This window comes from Pleurodeles waltl, chromosome 7, assembly GCF_031143425.1.
Source record: "Pleurodeles waltl isolate 20211129_DDA chromosome 7, aPleWal1.hap1.20221129, whole genome shotgun sequence".
Lineage (NCBI taxonomy): Eukaryota > Metazoa > Chordata > Amphibia > Caudata > Salamandridae > Pleurodeles > Pleurodeles waltl.
Window position 1 is genome coordinate 406,524,998 of NC_090446.1, and position 19,273 is coordinate 406,544,270.

Sequence of the window (19,273 nt, forward strand, 5' to 3'; positions counted from 1 at the left end):
CCAACGCCTGAATATCCTGTATCCGCCGGGAAAGGCCCGATTCAATGTCGTGTCCAGTACTGCCCCTATGAACAGGAGGCATTGAGAGGGCTCTAGGTGAGACTTGGACACATTTATCAAAAAACACAGACTGAACAACAACTGGGTTGTCAGCTGCAGATGACGCAACACAAGCCCCGGAGACTCTGCTTTGATTAACCAATCGTCCAGGTAAGGGAATACTGCTACTTCATTCCTCTTGAGAAGTGCTGCAACAACCTCCATCACCTTCGTGAAGACCCGAGGTGCGGAAGTAAGACCAAAAGGAAGGACCGCAAACTGATAGTGCTGCGACCCTACCACAAACCGGAGATACTTCCTGTGCGACTTGAGAATGGGAATGTGGAAATAAGCATCCTGCAAGTTGACCGACACCATCCAATCCTCCTTGTTCAATGCCAAAAGCACCTGTGCCAGAGTCAGCATTTTGAATTTCTCCTGTTTGAGGAACCAATTCAAAACCCTCAGGTCCAAAATAGGTCTCAGACGACCATCCTTTTTGGGGATGAGGAAGTACCTGGAATAGCACCCCTGAACCCTCCCCTGCTCCGGAACCAACTCCACTGCGCCCTTCAACAATAGGGAGAGAACCTCCTGTTCTAGCAGGAGATGATCTTCTGAACAAAAGGAAGGACGGGGAGGGAAGGGAGGAGGAATCTCCCAGAAGGGAAGAGCATAACCTTTTCTTACCACACTGATGACCCAGGAATCGGATGTTATGGACTCCCACATGGGAAGAAAAAGAGAAAGCCTCCCCCCTACTGGAGGGACATGAGACGATGGCAAGAGGACTAGGGCTGCTTTCCTTGTGGCAAGCCTCCAGAGGAAGAGGAAGGGTGCTGCTGATGGGTAGCCCCTCTTGTGCGGACTCTACCCCGCCCACTAAGCGATCGATAATGGAGGCTGGAAGACTGCTGCCCCAGCTGCTGTGACCTCCCTCAAAAGTAAGCCCCTCTACCAAAAACTCGCAGCCGCCTGAATGACCGAAACGGGGTGGAAGCAGCCTGCAGTCCCAAAGAGCTAGCAGTGGCCCTACATTCTTTAAAGCGCTCTAGCGCAGAGTCCGCTTTAGATCCGAATAGTTTTGCCCCATCAAAAGGCAAATTCAATAGCGTGGTTTGGACGTCAGTAGAAAAACCAGAAGTGTGTAACTACGCATGACGCCTGGGGGCAACGGAAGTCCCCATTGCTCTTGCAACAGAGTCTGTGGTATCCAACTCTGACTGAATAACTTGCGTAGCCGCCGCCTGAGCATCCAGAAGAAGGCTATGCAAGTCCTGGGGCATGTCTGGAAGAACAGTCTTTGCTGCACCCATTATAGCATGTATATACCTACCAAGAATACAAGTAGCATTGGCATATTTTAGAGCCATGCTGCACGACAAAAACACCTTTGTGGCCGATTGGTCCAGTCGCTTGGATTCCCGGTCCGATGGGACTCCCGGAAACGAACCAGGGGCTGACCTCGAAGAGCAGGATGCCTGCACTACCAGACTCTCTGGCGAAGGGTGTTTCGACAAAAACTCCGGGTCCCCAGGTGCAGATCTAGAACGCCTGGCCACTGACCTACTAACAGCCAAAGAGGTGACAGGCTTCTTCCACACCTCTTCGATTGGTTCCATCAGAGCCTCATTAAAAGGTAAAAGAGGATCAGCCATGGCTGTAGCAGGGTGCAAAACCTCCGTCAACAGGTTGGTCTTAACCTGTGCTGTAGATAAGGGAAGTTCCAAAAAAGTTGAGGCCTTCCTAATCACTGAATGGAAAGTGGCTGCCTCCTCCGTATAGTCTCCTGGGGAGGCCAGATGATATTCTGGAGAAGTGTTAAGTCCACTTGCAGTATCCAGTCCTGGGAACTCTCCCTGGGGATCAGTGATCTCCCCTTCAAGGAATTGTTGTTGATATTACCTTTCTTCCAGTAACCTAAGGGCCTTTTGCTGAGACCTCAACTTGGCCTCCAGCCCCGGCGTCGACATGGAGTGCAACGATGTCAGTGAAGGCGTCATGATAGGATCCCTGGATCCACCCGACGCCGCAGATGGATCCATCAGCGCCATGGACAAGGCTCCTGCATCCGATGACGTCATCAGACCTCTGGTTCCATCCCCTCCGACAACGGCGTCTAAGGTCTCTCCCTCAACGTTATGGGCTGTGCCGCCGGCAGAGATTCTTGACCGGAGTCTCCAGCGGAACAGAACAGCATAAACGATGTCGGCTTGTATGGAGCTGGAACGCCGAGATTGAATGCCAGGGGACCGGTGGGGCCAGCCGGTGCACCCCCTCCCGGAGCCATATTTTGGAATATGGCAAACATGGCATTAAGAAATGCTGACAGATCCGTACCCGGAGCAGGGAATGAAAGATAACCTTGCGGAGCCGGAGCCGGGCTGGACTCTTGAGTGCCTGGATGCACCAGAGAAGCCAGATGACTGAGGCTCCACGACCTCGAAGACTGACAGCGCCGGGGATATTTGTGGTGTCACTGGCTGTGGGGACACCGTCAAAAACTCACTACCCAAGACTTGCGGCGCCAAGTCGATGGAGACCTCGACTCTGACCGACGCAGAGAGTCATGATGACGCCGCTTCTTTTGAGACGACTTTCCTGAAGACGACCCATGGTGACACTTCCTCTCCTTCTTTGACTTAGCTAAAAATAGCTTCGCCTCACGCTCCTTCAAAGCCTTCGGATTAATCTTCTGACAGGAGCCACATTCCTGGATGTCGTAATCCGAACTGAGGCACCAAAGGCAGTCGCAGTGAGGGTCAGTCACCGACATCTGACCACCACACTCCCTGCAGGGCTTGAAACCCGATTTCTTTGGAGCCGACATCGAGAAAAAAAACAAAATATCCCTTCCAAACAGCGAACGATACAGGTAACCAGAAAACGTAACCGTTATCAAAGGCAGGGAAAAAAGGGAACTGACGTCAGCCCGCCGGCAAGGGCCTCTTATTGCCACGATGACATCACACAGAGCCACGTGGAGTCAGGCAATTGTGATGTCCTCACCGACGTGCAGAGCTAGAGAGAAGTTTCCGTCGAATGCTACACACGGGGAGAATTCATTAGGTGAGGAATCCACAGGTAGTTGTATCCATCAGAACTCCAGGGTATGGCCAAACTGGATGAGATTTAGGACCCATTGGTCTGATGTTATCTTCTGGCAATTGTGAAAGTAGAGGGAAATCCTTCCCCTTAGTCTTGAGCGCAAGGGAAGGTTCATGGTCAGAAAAGATAGCAAGTCATTGTCTACGGCCTGTATCTTTTGGTTGTCTTCCGGCCTTTCTGAGGGCGAAAGGAATGGGACGCCGCAGAGACAGAAGGATATCCATACTGCTGAAAACCTGGTCTATACGATGAGTAGCCACGGCCTCTAGCTCCTCGGAAAGGCTGTCTTTTAAACTGCAGGGTGGCAAGGGGCCTGGCCATGTCAGTGTCAGTCTTGATTGACTGAAGCCCATCACCAATGTGCTTCCCGAAAAGGGCTTCACTATCAAAAGGGAGGTCAAGGATTTTGTTTTGGACCTTGTGTCTAAATGAAGTCGCTCAAAGCCAACCCTGCCTTCTGAGAACCAAAGAACCTGCCATCTGACGGAAAGCCGTGGTGGTGATGCCCATAGCACAGTCTATGATTTCTGCAGAAGACCTCTCCCCTTCCTGCAAGACTTTCCTGGCTTGCAATTTAGAGTCTTCAGGCAGTTGTTCCAAATAGGGCGCAATGTCAGCCCATAGCTGTCTATTGTATCTGCCTAAGATAGCCAGAGAGTTAGAAGCCCTTATAATAAGCAAAGCCATTAAAGAAAATGCGTTTTCCTATATTGTCTAATCTCCTACCCTCCTTGTCCGGTGGGGCAGAGAGTGGTGCTGAAGGGTTCCTAGATCTGCGTTGTGCCGCCTGGGCAATAACTGAGTCGGGTCTGGGATGGCCCGTGAGGCAGGCTGGAGAGTCTTCAGGCACCTTATACTTTGTCAAACCAAGGTAGAACCAGGGAGACCGTGGCCGGGTTCTTCATAACTTTAATGCCCTTATTCCAGATATAGTCCACAATCGGCATAGATTGAACACTCGTCTGAAATGGCTCCTTAAAATTATACAAAAAGCAGTCCATCTGCCATCTGCTTTGTGGGCATACCTTTTAGCATCTCTTTCAAGCAGGTTGTGGAAACCACCGATGTCACCAGGAGGGGAATCCACAGGAACCGGAGAGAGCGAGGACAGAGTAGAAATTTGATAGCCATCCCATTCTGTTATTGCATCTGGTAAATCTCCCTCCTCTCTGTCATCATCATCCTCCGAAGAGGAAAAATCCTGCGTAGGGATGGATATCGGTGTGTGGCGGTACATGGGATGGTTGGATTCCTTGATGGACCAGAATAGAAGGCACAACAGGCTGCTGAACTTCCAAGCCAGCTGGTCGAAACCGCCTTCTGTAGTCGTCCAACATGAGTTGTAGATCAACTATGAGTGATCCTGGCAAAAACCATCTACTCCTGATAAGGATACTGGTGTGCCTGCGGGCAGTAAGAGTGCGGATCTTGCTGGGTGTCTTCCTCTAGATCCTGGCACTTGACGTGTAGTTCTGATGGGCTATGAGCAAACCCGAAAGGTCCCTCATCATCGGAGTCCTCTTGTTCCAGTAAATGCGTAGGTACCAAGGCTGAAACCCTACTTGGAGATGTTACCAATGGTGAAAGGAAAGCAGACTTCTTATGTGCTTTAACCCTCGTCGACGGCAACACGGATGGCATTATCGACTGGGACATAGCTGGCATACTCGCCGACATCAAAGACGGTATCAGCATAGTCGACAGGAGCGTTGACCAAGACATCAATGGAGAAATTCTCATTGACCAGGAAAATGACGACGGCAGAGTCAACGTCGACGATCTCACCGGCAGTAGCATCGATGAAGGAGAGGCGATGGGCGAGGCAACCACGATCGACACGATCGTCGTAGAGGAAGACAACGCCGCAGAGACTGTAGAAGTTGTAGCAGCCAATGACGAAGCTGTACAGACACCTTTAGACACCGCTGTCGATGGTGTTCTCGTCGACTATGTCATCGTCATCGATTTTTCGGATGGCCTCTTAAAGACATGTTTCACCACAGAGGGTGGCGTTGGAGGCTCAGAAACTGCTCTTTTGCTGCGCTCTGAGGAGACAGATCTTTCTTTAGAGTGCCTTTTAGAAGAAACAGAACTCCTGTGAGGAGAACTGGAAGAACTTCCAGCTTTAGAGGACACCAGTTTGGTCTTCTTGTGAGCCTTTTTTGGAAGATCTTCTGAGTGGGGTTGAGGAGATCTGCCTCTTTTCTGTAGTTTTCTGGAGAAAGTTGTATATTTCTCACTGTCAGAACCAGACACTGGATTAGATTTGGACTTCAATTTCTGGAGCCGAATTAGTTGCCTACCCTCCCTGTCTGAGGGTTTTGTTAGAAAAGGTCCTGCAAACTTTGCAGTCAGTGGCTACATGGTCAGGGTAGAGAGACAATAAATACAGTCCCTGTGTGGGTCCTCACAGTGGAGCCTTTTCTTCCCACAGGTCTTACAGGCTCTGAAAAGGCTTTTCTTCTCTTTATCAAAGACGGTGAATTCTCTTCAAAATAGAGTTCCCTTATGTAAAGTAAGAAGACACCTTACTTGCTGTAGGAAATCCTTTTTCTGAAGAAAAATAGCAAAAATGAACTTCTCTGAAGTTTTGACTGAGCAGAGTTCAATGGAGACTCCTGAGCACGATGTGCAGTAGAAAATCTGAGGGAAGGGAGCTCCTCTCAGAAGGGTTCTAGAGGGAGAGAGAAAGCCTGATTGGCTGGGCCTTGCTTTGGTCCTTTTGCTCATAATAAGGATGGGCTACTAAAGTGAAAGCCTTAGGCCTTTTTTCATTGCAGTAGCCTATATGTATAGCTGTTTTGATGTACCGGGGGCTCCCATCTCGACGACGGGGAAGGATTCAAGCATGTGAATCTATGAAAGTTCCAATACTGGGAAAGCGATCTTTGCCATGCATTGATATGTGGAGGCAGGCAGGGTACAGCATGGCGTATGGGATGCCTCCTGAACTGCTGCAGTGAAGTCTCAATAGAGTAACTTCACTGCTGTCGAATTTTAGAGAGCATTTCTCCCTGGCTAACAGCAATGTACCGGTCTCCAAAAATGGAGGTGTCTGGCAGCAATCAGGCGTGCCAGGGTTCCCAGCGGATGTTGGGCTGCAAAAGTGCAGTGTGTGTGTTTGACAATGAGGAGTTTTGAAGAGGTGTCAGCACAAAACAGTATATTGAGCATCTCTTCACATAGTCCTCCAGCTTGCTTGTACTGGCGGAATCTGGTGCTCCCCAGGACGCAAAGATTGTTGTGGTGGGACAGCACTTCTAGGCCTTAGTTTCTCATAGTGATAACCCTTAGGACCTTCTCCACACAGAGCAAGGTGTCACCTAGAGAACACCATAGAGATGAGCTGCTCGCTTTTGGAGCCAACCATCATGTTCCTCCAGTCACCATGTGATGGTGTCTACCCTGTCACACATGGAGTCTAATTGGTTTCGATGGAGGTCAAGCTTTGTTGCTCGCCTAATAAGAGGGTTTTCATATTGGTTGAGTCAGAAGGCATCTCCGAGGATGAGCCAGCCTCGTCCGGCTTCTCAGCACCAGACAGCTCGCTATTCCCCACTGACAACCACAGCTCAAGATACCTGGCCCAACGGTAACCTCACCTCAGGACCAATGACGTGTGCTTACTGTAGTTGTGCCTCACCTGTGGAGAGAGCCGTCCTCGATGCCAAGGCAACCAAAGGCTGCAGATCGGCAGTGGCAGGCCCCCAATGGCACAGGAATGCAGCCACTTGGTCCCACTCACGGCCAGCGGGCATGTAAAGTGCAGTTGCATGGCTGCGGCATGGCAGAGCTCGCAATTTTTGGCCAGTAAACAGGCTAAATGAGATGATCTTCAGCAGGGCATCAACAGGGGAGTGAAGGCACTCAACAGTGAGCCCCAGCTAGCTCAGTGAGGCAGGATGATGGTGGATAATTTTCCCATACTGCAGAAGCCTCATGACTGTAGCCATCTTGCACACCAGCTAAATTATTTATGTCCCATGAAGTACTGACTGAGGCCTCTGCTCTGTTATAAGGCGAGTCTCTAAGCTCCTCTCAGACTAATGCATGATCCCAGGATGTCATTCTATCAAGAATGACACTCCACAATGGCTGGGGCGACATACACCACCAAGGCTGGAGACAATAGTGAATGTGGTATAGATTTGCACTGAAAGCAGTAAAGAAATTCCCCATCAGTACTGTGGAAAAGGATAAGCAGTGATTCTCTGCAGGTGCTTAAAGGTTGCAAATAAATTAAGAACTTTGGTAAACATTAGCATAGGTGCGTTCAGCCAAAAAGGCACATTTACTGCCAATATAGTTCTGATTCCCTGAAGAAAACCCCAAAAAGGTTCACCATCAGGCAAGGATATGAAAGGTTGCATCCTGCAGATCCAGAGTGTGCAATCAAGTATTGCTCTGAAATGCTGCCAAACGTGTGTTCAGAGGCAGCCTATTTATCTTACAAGGCAAATGTTAAATGACTTAAATCCCATGTAGGGGAAAACAAATAAATGCAGCAGCAGTTTTGATTTTTTTTCTTCCAAAGACCAGGAGAGTCACTACGGTGTCCAAGAGTATTTTACTTTTAACTTTCTACAGCAATTCCATGGTAACAGACTGAGGCTGTGGTGTCAGCGACAGAGTCTGGGGAAGAAGACAGCTGCCAGAAATAATAGAAGAACTAAGTCATTGGTGATTTTGGTCAAAAGTAAAGTTAAACTACCTTCACAGGCAGTATTTTTGGTGGATGAATAATCCTCCAGCAGAATCTTCATTTTATGAGTACTACTTCCAGGACTCAGTATGGTCTGTAAAACCTATTCATTAGCAATTAATTTTCATCTTTGCTGGGTGGTGCCATGTAGCTTCAACTGTCAATTTGCCCCTGAACAGGATGTCAATGGTGTACAGTAGGCACCATCAGGCATGCTGGTGCCAGTTCCGAAAACTCACTGCACACGCCATCGAGGCATGTGGTGAAAAATAATGAAAAGAAAGGAAGGCAGTGACTAATCTGCACAAATATTACATAAACACCTGAAATAAGTAAGTATATTTTTCTTATGGATACATTTTCTCACAGATTACTCATCTTATGAGCAAGTCCCAAAGCAGTACGTCTGACAGGTGGGACAGTCGTGCTAGTTAACCCAGGACAATACAAACCAGTTCGGAAAAAAGCACCTATTCTTGCATGCATGCATGCTGTCTTGCCAAAGACCGCAGATCTCGATACAAAGAATGACCTGTTAAATGGTGCATTTGGGCACTTCCTGGGATACACCCCCTGCAGACGTTGACCCTCCTTGGTTGGACATGAAGGAGGCAGAGTAATAGTCTAGCCATGTGGAATGCAGAAACTGCTTTGGGGAAGGATTATCAGGTGCAAAGAAAAATCTTCTCTGGGAAGAAAGGGGACTATGATATATAAACTGATTGAACTTCAGGATCTATGACCCTGCAAAAGAAGAAATTGCCGCTAACAAATGTTTTCAGAGCAAGGAGTCAGACTGTTCAACTGTTCATTGGTTCAAATTGAGATACCCTCAAAAGTCAAAACAAGGTACAAATTCAACTGAATAAAACTGAGTGGGTGGGAAATAAAACCTTATGTACGAGAGGCACTAGCTGTGAAACAGGGAAGGTTGATCATGGCGACATGAAAGTAGACAGGACTGTTAAATAGCCCTAAACAGTAACCAGTGCAAGCCACTTATGCTTTCTAACTCACACCACTTTAAAAAAAACAATCTACTGGCCTGCATGCATTGATTCAGTAGCAAACTACCTTGCAGCCAAGACGATGACCAAAGCAATGTAACTGGCACCACTCTCTCCATGCATGTACTTGCAGCACTTGGGGAATGGGATGGAGGACAAGCTCATCCTGCTAGTCGGCTCTGCATAGGAGAGGAAGACGATCTTGTTTGCCAACAGATCAGCATGCCAAATCCTCATAACACAGCCTATCTCAATCAGAATTGGGAGTGTGGAAATGCAAACAGCAGGCTCAAAGTTCAGCTGAACCTAAAGGTATTTCCCAGAGAACCATTCAGAGTGAAATGTAGAAGGCAACAGTGGAAAGTGCTTTCCGCTCTAAGTCATGGAAAAGAGCAATAAAAGCAAACTTCAATCTGGGGAAAATCACCTCCAGTCCTCTGGTGAACGATGACAGTATTCACCCACACACTGCGGGAGGTTCCCTGTTACTGCACCCACACAAGACAAATTGCTTCCCAACAAAGGATCTATGACCGCAGACAGCCATTCCTGGTAATAAATGGAAGGTGGTGGTGGTGCTGGCCAACACAATGTATATGATGTGCCCGGAGATGGGAAAAAAAAAAAAAAGCCATCAGAAAAAAACGGAACTCTTGCAGCTGGAGCCCCAAAGCCCTGCTTCTGGCATGTCATCCAGATGAGCACTCCAGACCAGTGAGGAAGTGATCAGGGTAGCCTGAGTGTGTATGTGTTTGTGGGACTTGAGGAAACATGAGGGGCTGTTGATAAGGTGAGATGAATGGTTGAGTGCAGATTGTTATGTACAAACTAGGAAGCCTGTACCTGAACCTAAAGACTCCTGTGGTGTTTACAGACATTGCCTCCACCATCTGCCATGAGGAGCCAATAGGACGCACAAGGCCATGAGACCAAAAAAATGCAAGACCTGCAGGGTCATCAGAAGACCTTGAGTAAGACATCTGAATAGTCACCCGGATATCTGATCCTCTGAGAAGGATAAGAAGCCTTAATAAGGGTTTTGTGGACCACTGCCCCATTAAAGGTCAGCAGCTGTATGGGAGTGAGGTGCGATTTCTAGACACGGATGGCAAAATCTAGGTTGCGTACAAATGTCACAGTATGCTGCAGACACTTGGGGCGACTGTCAATCCGAACCGAAGTACTGCAAATGGACAGTGTTGAGACCCCACTTTGAACCTCAAGTAGTGCCTGTGGGTGGAGAGAAGTGGAAGGTTGAAGTAGGAGTCCTAGAGACCCAGGGACACTAGTCAATCTACCATGACCTAAGTTAAATGGTTCTGCAATAAGAAAAAGTTCAAAAGCCAGAGATCCAAGATACCCTTCTAAGAGATTAAGAAATAAAGCAAGTAAATTCACTTGCCTCAGTCTCTCAAAGGCACAACTTCCATGGCCCATATTTTCTGCAAGGCAAGGACTTCTGCCTCCAGGATCAAGTCAGGCATAAGCCAGTAAGCATGCTCTAAAGAATGGTGGTGGGGGCATGTAGTGTGGGGAGGTCTGAGGTGAACAATAGGAGGGTTAGCCAAAACAGATCATGAAGGACCACCGGGTGATCCAGTTGATTCCTCTCCTACTGAGCGACAAAAAGGAAACCCTCACACGGACCAGAAGATGATTTTGTGAAGCAGGGAGCGAAGAAAGATTTGGAGACAGGAGAGCCTCCAGAGGACAGTGGTAACTGGAGCTTCAGGTGTTGCCACCTACATCCATCCATCATCGATAGAAGCAATACATTTGCTGTGACATTTGGATGGGCTGATGCAGTTACTATCAACTGGACTGCGCGACCCCAGAATAACCACAGAACTTCTGATGCTGCTGGTGAACATTTTGTGGAGGGGAGGCCAAGCATGAGGCCAAAGTTGAAGCCCTTGTTTTAATCAAACAATCAATGAAGTAATCTGCATTCCCCTGGAATGGTCCTCTCCCTCAAAGGAAATGTCCATTAGCATAGTTTGGATATCTCACAAAAATCCAGTGGACTGCATCTAAGCATTTTGATGCAGCATGGCAGTCCTAACCACAGATTTTAACATCTGTTTTGATGCTTTTAGGTCATCGCTCATCGGGTAAGGGAATTGTTTTTTATGCTCTGGCAAGCAGACAACCTTAAGTTCTGTTTTGAAGATAATAACTGCCAGACTCTCTGGTAACTGATGGGGGACAGAAAGTGTAGGCCACCCAGAGGAGTCCTAAAGCATCTGGTGATTTGCCTATAGATTGCTGGGCCTGAAATGGGTTACTCCCAGGAAACCCGTAAAAGCCAGAGGAGAACCTGAAAAAGGGGCAATACATATTAGGCTTCATTTTTGGCAGAATCCAAAGTCTGCTTGAATGAATTTCAAACAACTGGTGATAAAAAAATAAGACCTCTTCCAAAACAAGACAAGCAGGTATGAAAAGTCTTCTGGTGTAGTACCTATGCTGCTGCAATTTTACAACTCAAAGTTAATACTGTCATCAGTATTGTAAGGTGGCAGGAAGCGATTATCTTCTAAGACATTATCTTTTGTGTGCCCATAATCTTTAACCTTCATAGAAAATGTATCTAATCTGAAAATTTCCAAGTGGGGAGAGATTTGGACCCTGAGGACGTAAATCTCAATTTGGTTCCTCATTAAAAATTTGCCTTGACCTTCCCCTTTGCCATACAGATGATCCATAGTGGGTGACATCATTAAGGAGTTTTAAAGATGCACTGAAGAAGGGCCTGAATAAACAGTACCATAGCCGTTTTTGACGTTAGAGGGGCTGGGAAGGGTGGGCTGAATAGGCAGGGTCGAATAAGTATTAGGAACAAAATATATTTATCAGTCCCAGGAACAGGACAGCTGTATTCAGGAAGATGGCTTCTACTTTATATGACTTTTTTGTGAGAAGATGTGTTAGAAGAATACTCCCTGGAAGTCAACTTACCTTTGGGAGGTATTGTGCACTTGGCAGTTCTCTGCTTGTGGTAGCAGAAATAAAGTTTGCCTCCCACTCCCCTCAAGGCCTTCGGATGTATAAAGGTACAAGAGTCACAGGCTACAGTGTCATGTCCCAACCCCAGACAACATACAGCAAATGTGGGAGTCCAAATGGGATATCTTCTTCCACCACTGTCTCTAAGGCTTGAAACATTAAGTCCCTTGAGAAGATATTTGACCTAGCCGCTGTCCAACAGCTGAGAACTTCTGTCTTACAGCCACCAAGATAGAGAGGTCCACACCATGTCAATGGAGAAACACAAGAGCACATACTGGTGCCTTATATATCCAACTGACGTCATGTCCAGTTGGTGGAGTCATGGCTGTGTGGCTAGAGTTCCATACAACTCCAGAGCAGGTATGGTGCTGGACACCACTGTCTCAAGAATGTCAATGGGACTTCCTAGCCTCAGTGATGGGGTGAGGTATAGGCTGATTCCCAATCCCTCTACCCAGTGAAGTTTCTCCTCCTTGGCTGAGAGAGCAAAACAAAGGAAAATGGGATGCTGCAGGATGCTCGAGTGATAAGACACCAGAGCTTTAGAAGACTGGCCTCAAGCCAGTGCCTAGATGGAGTCAGCAATATGCTACAGGCTGTACGGTCTTGCTCAAGTTCTCACATGTACTGTAAAATGTCTTCATGCAATCCAATAAGTGGATTTTTGCAATGCATCCATTGAGGAAGCTATGGCACAAAACGTTGAAAGATCTTCCTCAATGCTTTACACTTATTGGGTAGCTCTAGAGGAGGTAGTAAGTATTCTTGAACCTAAAGCTCCTCACTGGTTAATAGTGGGAGACCAGATTTTGCAGACACAGGGATCGTTTACCCACCAACTACTTGTGCGTAAGTGCCTGGTAACTTAGAGTGGTTCTTTACATCTTTTACCCATCAATAAACCAGGGGGTTGTCTGAAGCACCTACCCTCCTGATAGCTTTTGATCTCACTGGATTCTAGGGCAGGCCTTGCAGGGGCGACAGACAGGTTCCTGGCACAGATGAACCTGCCCCGATTACGGCAGGGTCACATACTAGACTTGGAAGAGAATATTACAGTTGAGGAGCTGAGTACTGCTATTAATAGATCTAGGGCCCTGGGAGAGAACAGGTTCGACATAGAATCACATCAGACTTATGTCAACCTCTTGAGGGATAAATAGCTGGAAGTCTTTATGAAGGCAAAAGATAAGGGACTCATGCCGGCATCCTCACAAGAGGGGATTGTTTGCCTTACGTTGAAGCCGAGAAATGATCCTGTGTACCCCTCCTCTCATAGGCCCCTGACCATGCTCAATTTGGATCTTAATATATTATGTAATCTGCCAGCGTCGCAGTTGCAGGTAGTAATCCCTGACTTGGTAAATGACGACTAGTGTGGCTTTATGCTTGGATGCAGTACCACCCATAATTTGTGAAGACTAGCACATGTTCTACATGACGCTATCGGAGTAGTTGAGGAGTTGGCCTTGGTCTCCTTCGACCTTGACAAAGCTCTTGACATGGTGGAATGGAGATATCGGATGGGCGTTTTGAGGGGGATGGGATTTGGGCAGAAATCTTCACCTAGTTGCAGCTTCTGTACACTGAGCCCTCTATCCGCATCAGGCTGGGAGGTGACCTCTCGGTGCCATGGGTAGCCAGTAGGGGAACCAGGCAAGTTTGCCCCCTTTCATGCCTCGTCATTGCAATTAAGCCCCTTGCTTTACTGTTAGGTAGGGATTTGGAGCTCTGCGGGATCCAGGTGGATGATGTGACATCTTGTCTCTGTGTGAGGATGATTTGTTAGCTTATGTTCAGTCCCCAGCTAAGTCAGTTCTGCTCCTGATGCAATTACTGGGAGCTGTTGGTGAGGTCCCGGGTCTAAAAGTAAACATTTGCATATCTCTCATATTCCCACAGGGGAAGTTACCTAGGAAACATCTTGATCAGCTACCAGACACAGGGCTCTGCTGGGAGACAGGAGGATTTAGATATCTGGGGCTATGGGTCATACACATCGAAGCACAACACAAGCTCAGAAATGTGGACATGTTTGTACAAGGCCTCGAGACCTCAATTGCAATCTAGAACGGGCTTCCTCTCGCTGAGATGGGTACAGCAGCCATTGTAAAGATGGTCTTCCTCCCACGCTGTCTAAACCTCGTTCAAAACTCACTTTTCCCACTTGAACCAAGGTTTTTCAAGAGGTTAAACAGCCTGCTGATTTCCCTAGCGTTGGTGGGCAAACACAGTAGCATGGCACTGGCAGTTCTTAAGAGAGAAATGGAGGATGGGCAGCTAGCAGTCCCAGATATACAGCTTTATTATTATGCAGCACATTTACTACATGCTGCCCATTGGCTGGTGGAGCCAGACAATTGGGAGAAGGGGCTATTGGGGACAATACCAGGAGAAGACACCAAGGCACGGCTATTGATGCAAAGGGGTAGATCAGAATGTCCGGTGCCACATATAGCAAAAATCACTGCAGCAATCTGGGAACAGGCAGTCCAGAGTGTTCTCTTTAGAGCCCATTTTAGCAGAGAGTTAAAGATATGGGACCTTGCACCCATTTCGTACTATGGATGTGGACATGTCCATGCAACTTTGGCGGGCCTGGAGGTTGCCAGGTGATGGGAGACCTGTATCCCAGTGAAACATTTATCACCTTCCAGGATGACCAGGTATCCTTTGATGTGGGCCCTGGTCAATTCCTACAGTATGCTAAACTAGAGTGTGTGGCAAGAGAGTTAAGGACTGACTTTCCCTCTGTGCCACTCCCCTCAGAGGTACTGGATGGACTAAAGCAGGAGGGCCGACATTTGATTACGCTTTTTTACAGGGCCCTAAGGGGAGACATGTTTAAGTATCTATTGGTGGTCCATAGGGCCTGGGAAAAATACCAGGAGGAACCTATTGCTAAGGCTGACTTGACTAGTGCATCTGCCCTACTATACACGGTGTCATGCAACAACAGGTTCAAATTGTTGCACTTCCATTTCCTACACCGCTCCTATATTACACCTTATAAGTTAAACAGGACAGATCCTGCCAGAGACGCTAAGTGTGCACGCTATGGGGTGCCAGGTGCCACCTTCCTACATCTTGCTTGTGAATGTGTAGGAGTCTAGTCCTTCTAGAGACGAGTGGTACCGCATATTGAGGAAGCCACTGGACTGGTGATTCCCTTGACACCTCTTACTTGTTTATTGGGTGCCGTGAACAAGACCAAAGGCTGGAAAATCCCATATAAGCTCACCCAACTAGCTCTTCTCCCGGCAAAACACTTTGTGGCCATCCACAAGCTAGAAACAGGAGCCCCTCTGGCTAAGCGGTGGCTGGGAGACCTGTGGGAGTAGCAGAAGAGCAGCATGTAGGGTTGTTCCAATCTGATGAAAGGGTGGCAGAGGAGATTGGGCTCTGGGCACAGTTGCTTGAAAATTTTACCAGAGTTGAGGATTGGAGCTCAGAGGGTGGCTCTTACGTAGAGGGTTGACTAACTTAGGCAATGATAATACAACTAAATATGTGACGGCCAATTGAGGTAATGTGCTGCTGCTTCCCATGTTCTTGGTTCCTTCAACACCCTGCTCCTGCCAATTTACATACCATACTGATGTTATAATACTTGACATTATGAGGGTAATCTTATCTGTATCAGTGGATGTGTACCTCTGAGGAAGAAAGTGTGCCGCTGATAATCTGCACTGTATGTTAAGGTTGTACAGTTTGTCTAAAATCAATAAAACAGTTAAAAAAAAATCTCACTGGATTCAGTGACTCAATACCACTGTAAACCCTTAAGTGTCAATAATACATGATTAATAACAAAAATAAGAATATACAACAGTAACAATACCAACAACACAAATGAAAAAAATAACATGCACCTTATAATTTCCCCTGCACCCGGTGAACCTGCTTGAGGTTCACAAACCCGATAAAAGCAAAGGTTTTAGGTCTCAGTTTGGATCATGAAAAATAAAGGGACACTCAGTGTACTATATTTGCAGTTCAGCCAAGTCAATGATTTGGCTGTTCATTTTCACACACAAAAGTGGTCTCTGCAAAAGCCATCCACTAGTCATTTTTTCATACCCTTGATCTTTCAGTTTAATGTACTTTTATTTGCCCAACTGATTTTTTTTATCGCTACTTTGCTAACTTATATAACGTTTAATGTTGTTGCTAAGTCTTTCTAAATGATCAAATGCCCTAGAATTTTGAACAAAATAGATTTGTAATTTTTCATTAAGTATTATTTACTTAATATCATTCTCCATATGTAAAAAGGTCAAGCTCTGGTGTAGCTCTGAATTGTGAATTTACCATATAATTTAGTGCTGCTATTAGCAGAAATAATTAACCAACCCCACTCAAATTTCGATCCTTGCAGCACTTAAGCCACAAACTGGGTTATCACAAGAGTCATACATCATAAGTCACCTGTTTCATAGCGCCACGAATCTTATTTGAGACTGCTCCGAAATCGCACAAGGTAGAATGAAATGTCGTAAATAACCTCAGTAAGCTTGTGTGGCTAGGACACCATTTGACAGCAGAGGTTCACTAGGACTTTAGAAATATTCAAGAGTATCATCCTGATCTCCGAAAGTCGAACAGCTTGTAGGGGCAAAGGAATCCATTACCATCATGTCTTCTTTAGAGGAAGGTCCTTGGATTGAAGAAAGGAACAAGCCTATAGTGCATGTGCGAGGTAGGGTATCTGTAGGGTAGATAGTTCTCTATTTTCTAAAGAGACATTTATGCGGAACCAGGCAATGTTTCCATTTGGTGGCCTAGAAGGTGCTGAAATACTCAGTGAAAGAAAATAATGTAGAATTGTAAGGAATGCAGCTCTGCTATGGCAGGTTCCACTCTAAAAGGACAGCAACATTCACCTTACCACACTACGTATTTGTTTTAGAAAGACAAACTTACTCCCTTAGGGGAAAAAAATGCTACATGCATGAACACTTGAACATGAAAGAACTTACTTTAAATGAGTTAAAACAGCAGGCAACATTTCAGCAAGTTCGTCCATCGTAGGGTACTGGTACCTGAAAATGTAAGTCAAATTACAGTCAGAAGCAATTACAACACAGTGGGTGATAGGGAAAAATAAGGAGCTTGTTTTGATATAAACTGCAACAAGGAAATGTGGGCATAAGAGTGAATATTAACAAGACCTCTAAATCAAAACATCTACAATTATCAACTAGTTGATACAATCTGGAGGTGTCAGGCGTCTACAAAAAAAAAAAAAACTACCACAAAGCAAGTTCACTCTGGCCAGTGTCAATTTATCCCCTTTCGAAATACAACCACGAAACAATGCACATTTTTGATTTAGGACACCCATAATTCTTAAATCCCAAAGGCTTCTGAGAGCTTAAATGCCAAAAAGGTGAGGTTGGAGGGTGGGCTTAAAATAGCTAGGTGGCATTTGGACTTCCGGTTGAATCCTCCTTGCTGCTGGTTTGAGACTCTACAGTCTGACAGAACGGGTCTCCTGTTGAAGAACGATGTGGTACCTCTGACAGAAGATCCAGTGCGAGGTTTGAATACCCGGCTCTAATGGACTAAAGAGAAGCACCTCTTGCTTATTCTCCTGGTTGGCTATAGGAGGCCATCTTTCCTTTAAGGGCGTTGGTGATGGCAACCTTGCTTACACTGCCCCCTACATTTGTGGATAGCTCAACCGAGGGCACTGGCTTGATCTGTGGTGCCTGTAGACCAAGGTGAGGGGCCTGATTTTTCTATACTCACTGTTGCTTAACCGAGACTCTGGCGGTCTAGGAGAGGATTGTGCAGCAAAAGGAGCCAGGGCAGTGAGGCCCTGAAGAAACAACTCTTAGGGGCAGAGGACAGGCCTGGATCACCCACCTGGCTCCACACTGCAGACACCCTCATGTTACATGAGAAAGCCAGGAAAATTATTAGTTATACCAAAGTAAGTAAACTGCACTAGTTCGGTTTAAACACCGACTTACAGTATGTAGGAAAAGAGGCGCCAGAAAGAGGATTTTTTTCATCATAAGAAAGACTTCCACTAGAGTGGATGATTACTCTAGGTGACAGGACACGTTTGCAGCCTACTAAGGAGTTGCACACAGACCTGGTGCTGGGAAACAGTGAAATCAATGGAACTCCCTCTGAAGCATCCACAAGAGACAGCACTGTGACGCTGGAACTATCTCTGGCAATATGAAGAGAGAAAAAATGAGCACAATACAACAAAAAATGATGTCCCTATGCTCTACCAGCCTATTTGTTTCTTGACCTATAACCTGATACACTGATACGCTTGCACATCAGTAGAATCTGTTGGAAATCATTAAGTAACTAGTGGCTAAAGGAGCAGCAGTATGAGTAGGGTTTCCAGCGAAGCTAATCATGGAACATGAAACCTTGCGTTATGTTCTCACAGGTAAACTAGACGAGAACCATCCTGGTAAGCTTGAAAGACATCTTTGGGTAATCATTAACAGTATCAGAATATTGTCTTGTATCAGACATGATCGGGGCACTGGGAGCTGGAACCTGTCACCTTGGTGAAGCAGGAATAGTTTAGTTACTCTGCCTCCAGGACAGGAGAAGCAGTAGGATTGGGAGTTTCATGGTAACTTGGTTGCTGTTTTAGCATTAGACTTGTCTTCCTGCTACTTTTTCCTCTCCTCTGGCCACTGAGGACCATCATAATACTATATATTTTTTAACATTATCGGTAAATGCTCATGGAGTTACGATAATCTTTATTTATCAAAGTAACAGTCGTGAAATGAGGGAACGTTTATATTTTTGTGACCTTGAAGTAATTGTTTGAAATGATCTGTACCAACTATGATTATAAAGATTTAAAACAAATGCAAAAAATGTACTTAACTCTGATTTCGAAGTACATATTGCAAAACAGAAGACAGTTTTGATTTTCACATTGTCCAATTATTCAGATTATGATACATTAACCGTTGCACTCGAGAGAAATCAACCACCCTCGTTACTGACTAGTGTACCCTATAAAGAGCCACTAGGCAGAGCTACCCAATGTCCACTATTAAATGCACTCTCACTCTTAAAATGCAGCAAGTGGCGAGTGAGCCCAGCCTAAACTTTAAGTAGAGGGCTTTTGTAGAAGGAGGATCTATCTCATTCATGAAGGCCCAGAAGGAGGAAAGTGGCTTAAAAGTTAGAAAGCGTTCGGTCAAGAACCCCAAGCCTGACTATTTGGACACTTTTCTCCTTATGCTCCCAGTAAATAAACTTCAGCTTTTTTGTTGCAGAGGATATGATGGCATTTGGATCTGACCAGTACTCTTGCAATCCCAGGGAACAGAGGAACCGTTTTACATATTTCAGTCATAGCAACATCACCCCTCCCTGCTGCTTATCCATGACATTTTTTAGACCCATCGTATAGTGTGCA

The 19,273-nt window shown here is 46.2% G+C and overlaps 1 protein-coding gene across 3 annotated transcripts in view; it reads right to left on the reverse strand.

Annotated features, from left to right (window-relative positions):
* The window catches only part of NDRG3 (NDRG family member 3), an 836,729-nt gene that overhangs the window by 695,324 nt on the left and 122,132 nt on the right, over window positions 1-19,273 (reverse strand). For all 3 annotated transcript variants that reach the window (XM_069243888.1, XM_069243886.1, XM_069243887.1), the window contains one exon: window positions 16,845-16,907. In XM_069243888.1, coding sequence (XP_069099989.1) covers window positions 16,845-16,907 — 63 coding nt within the window. The remainder of the gene's footprint in view (window positions 1-16,844; window positions 16,908-19,273) is intronic.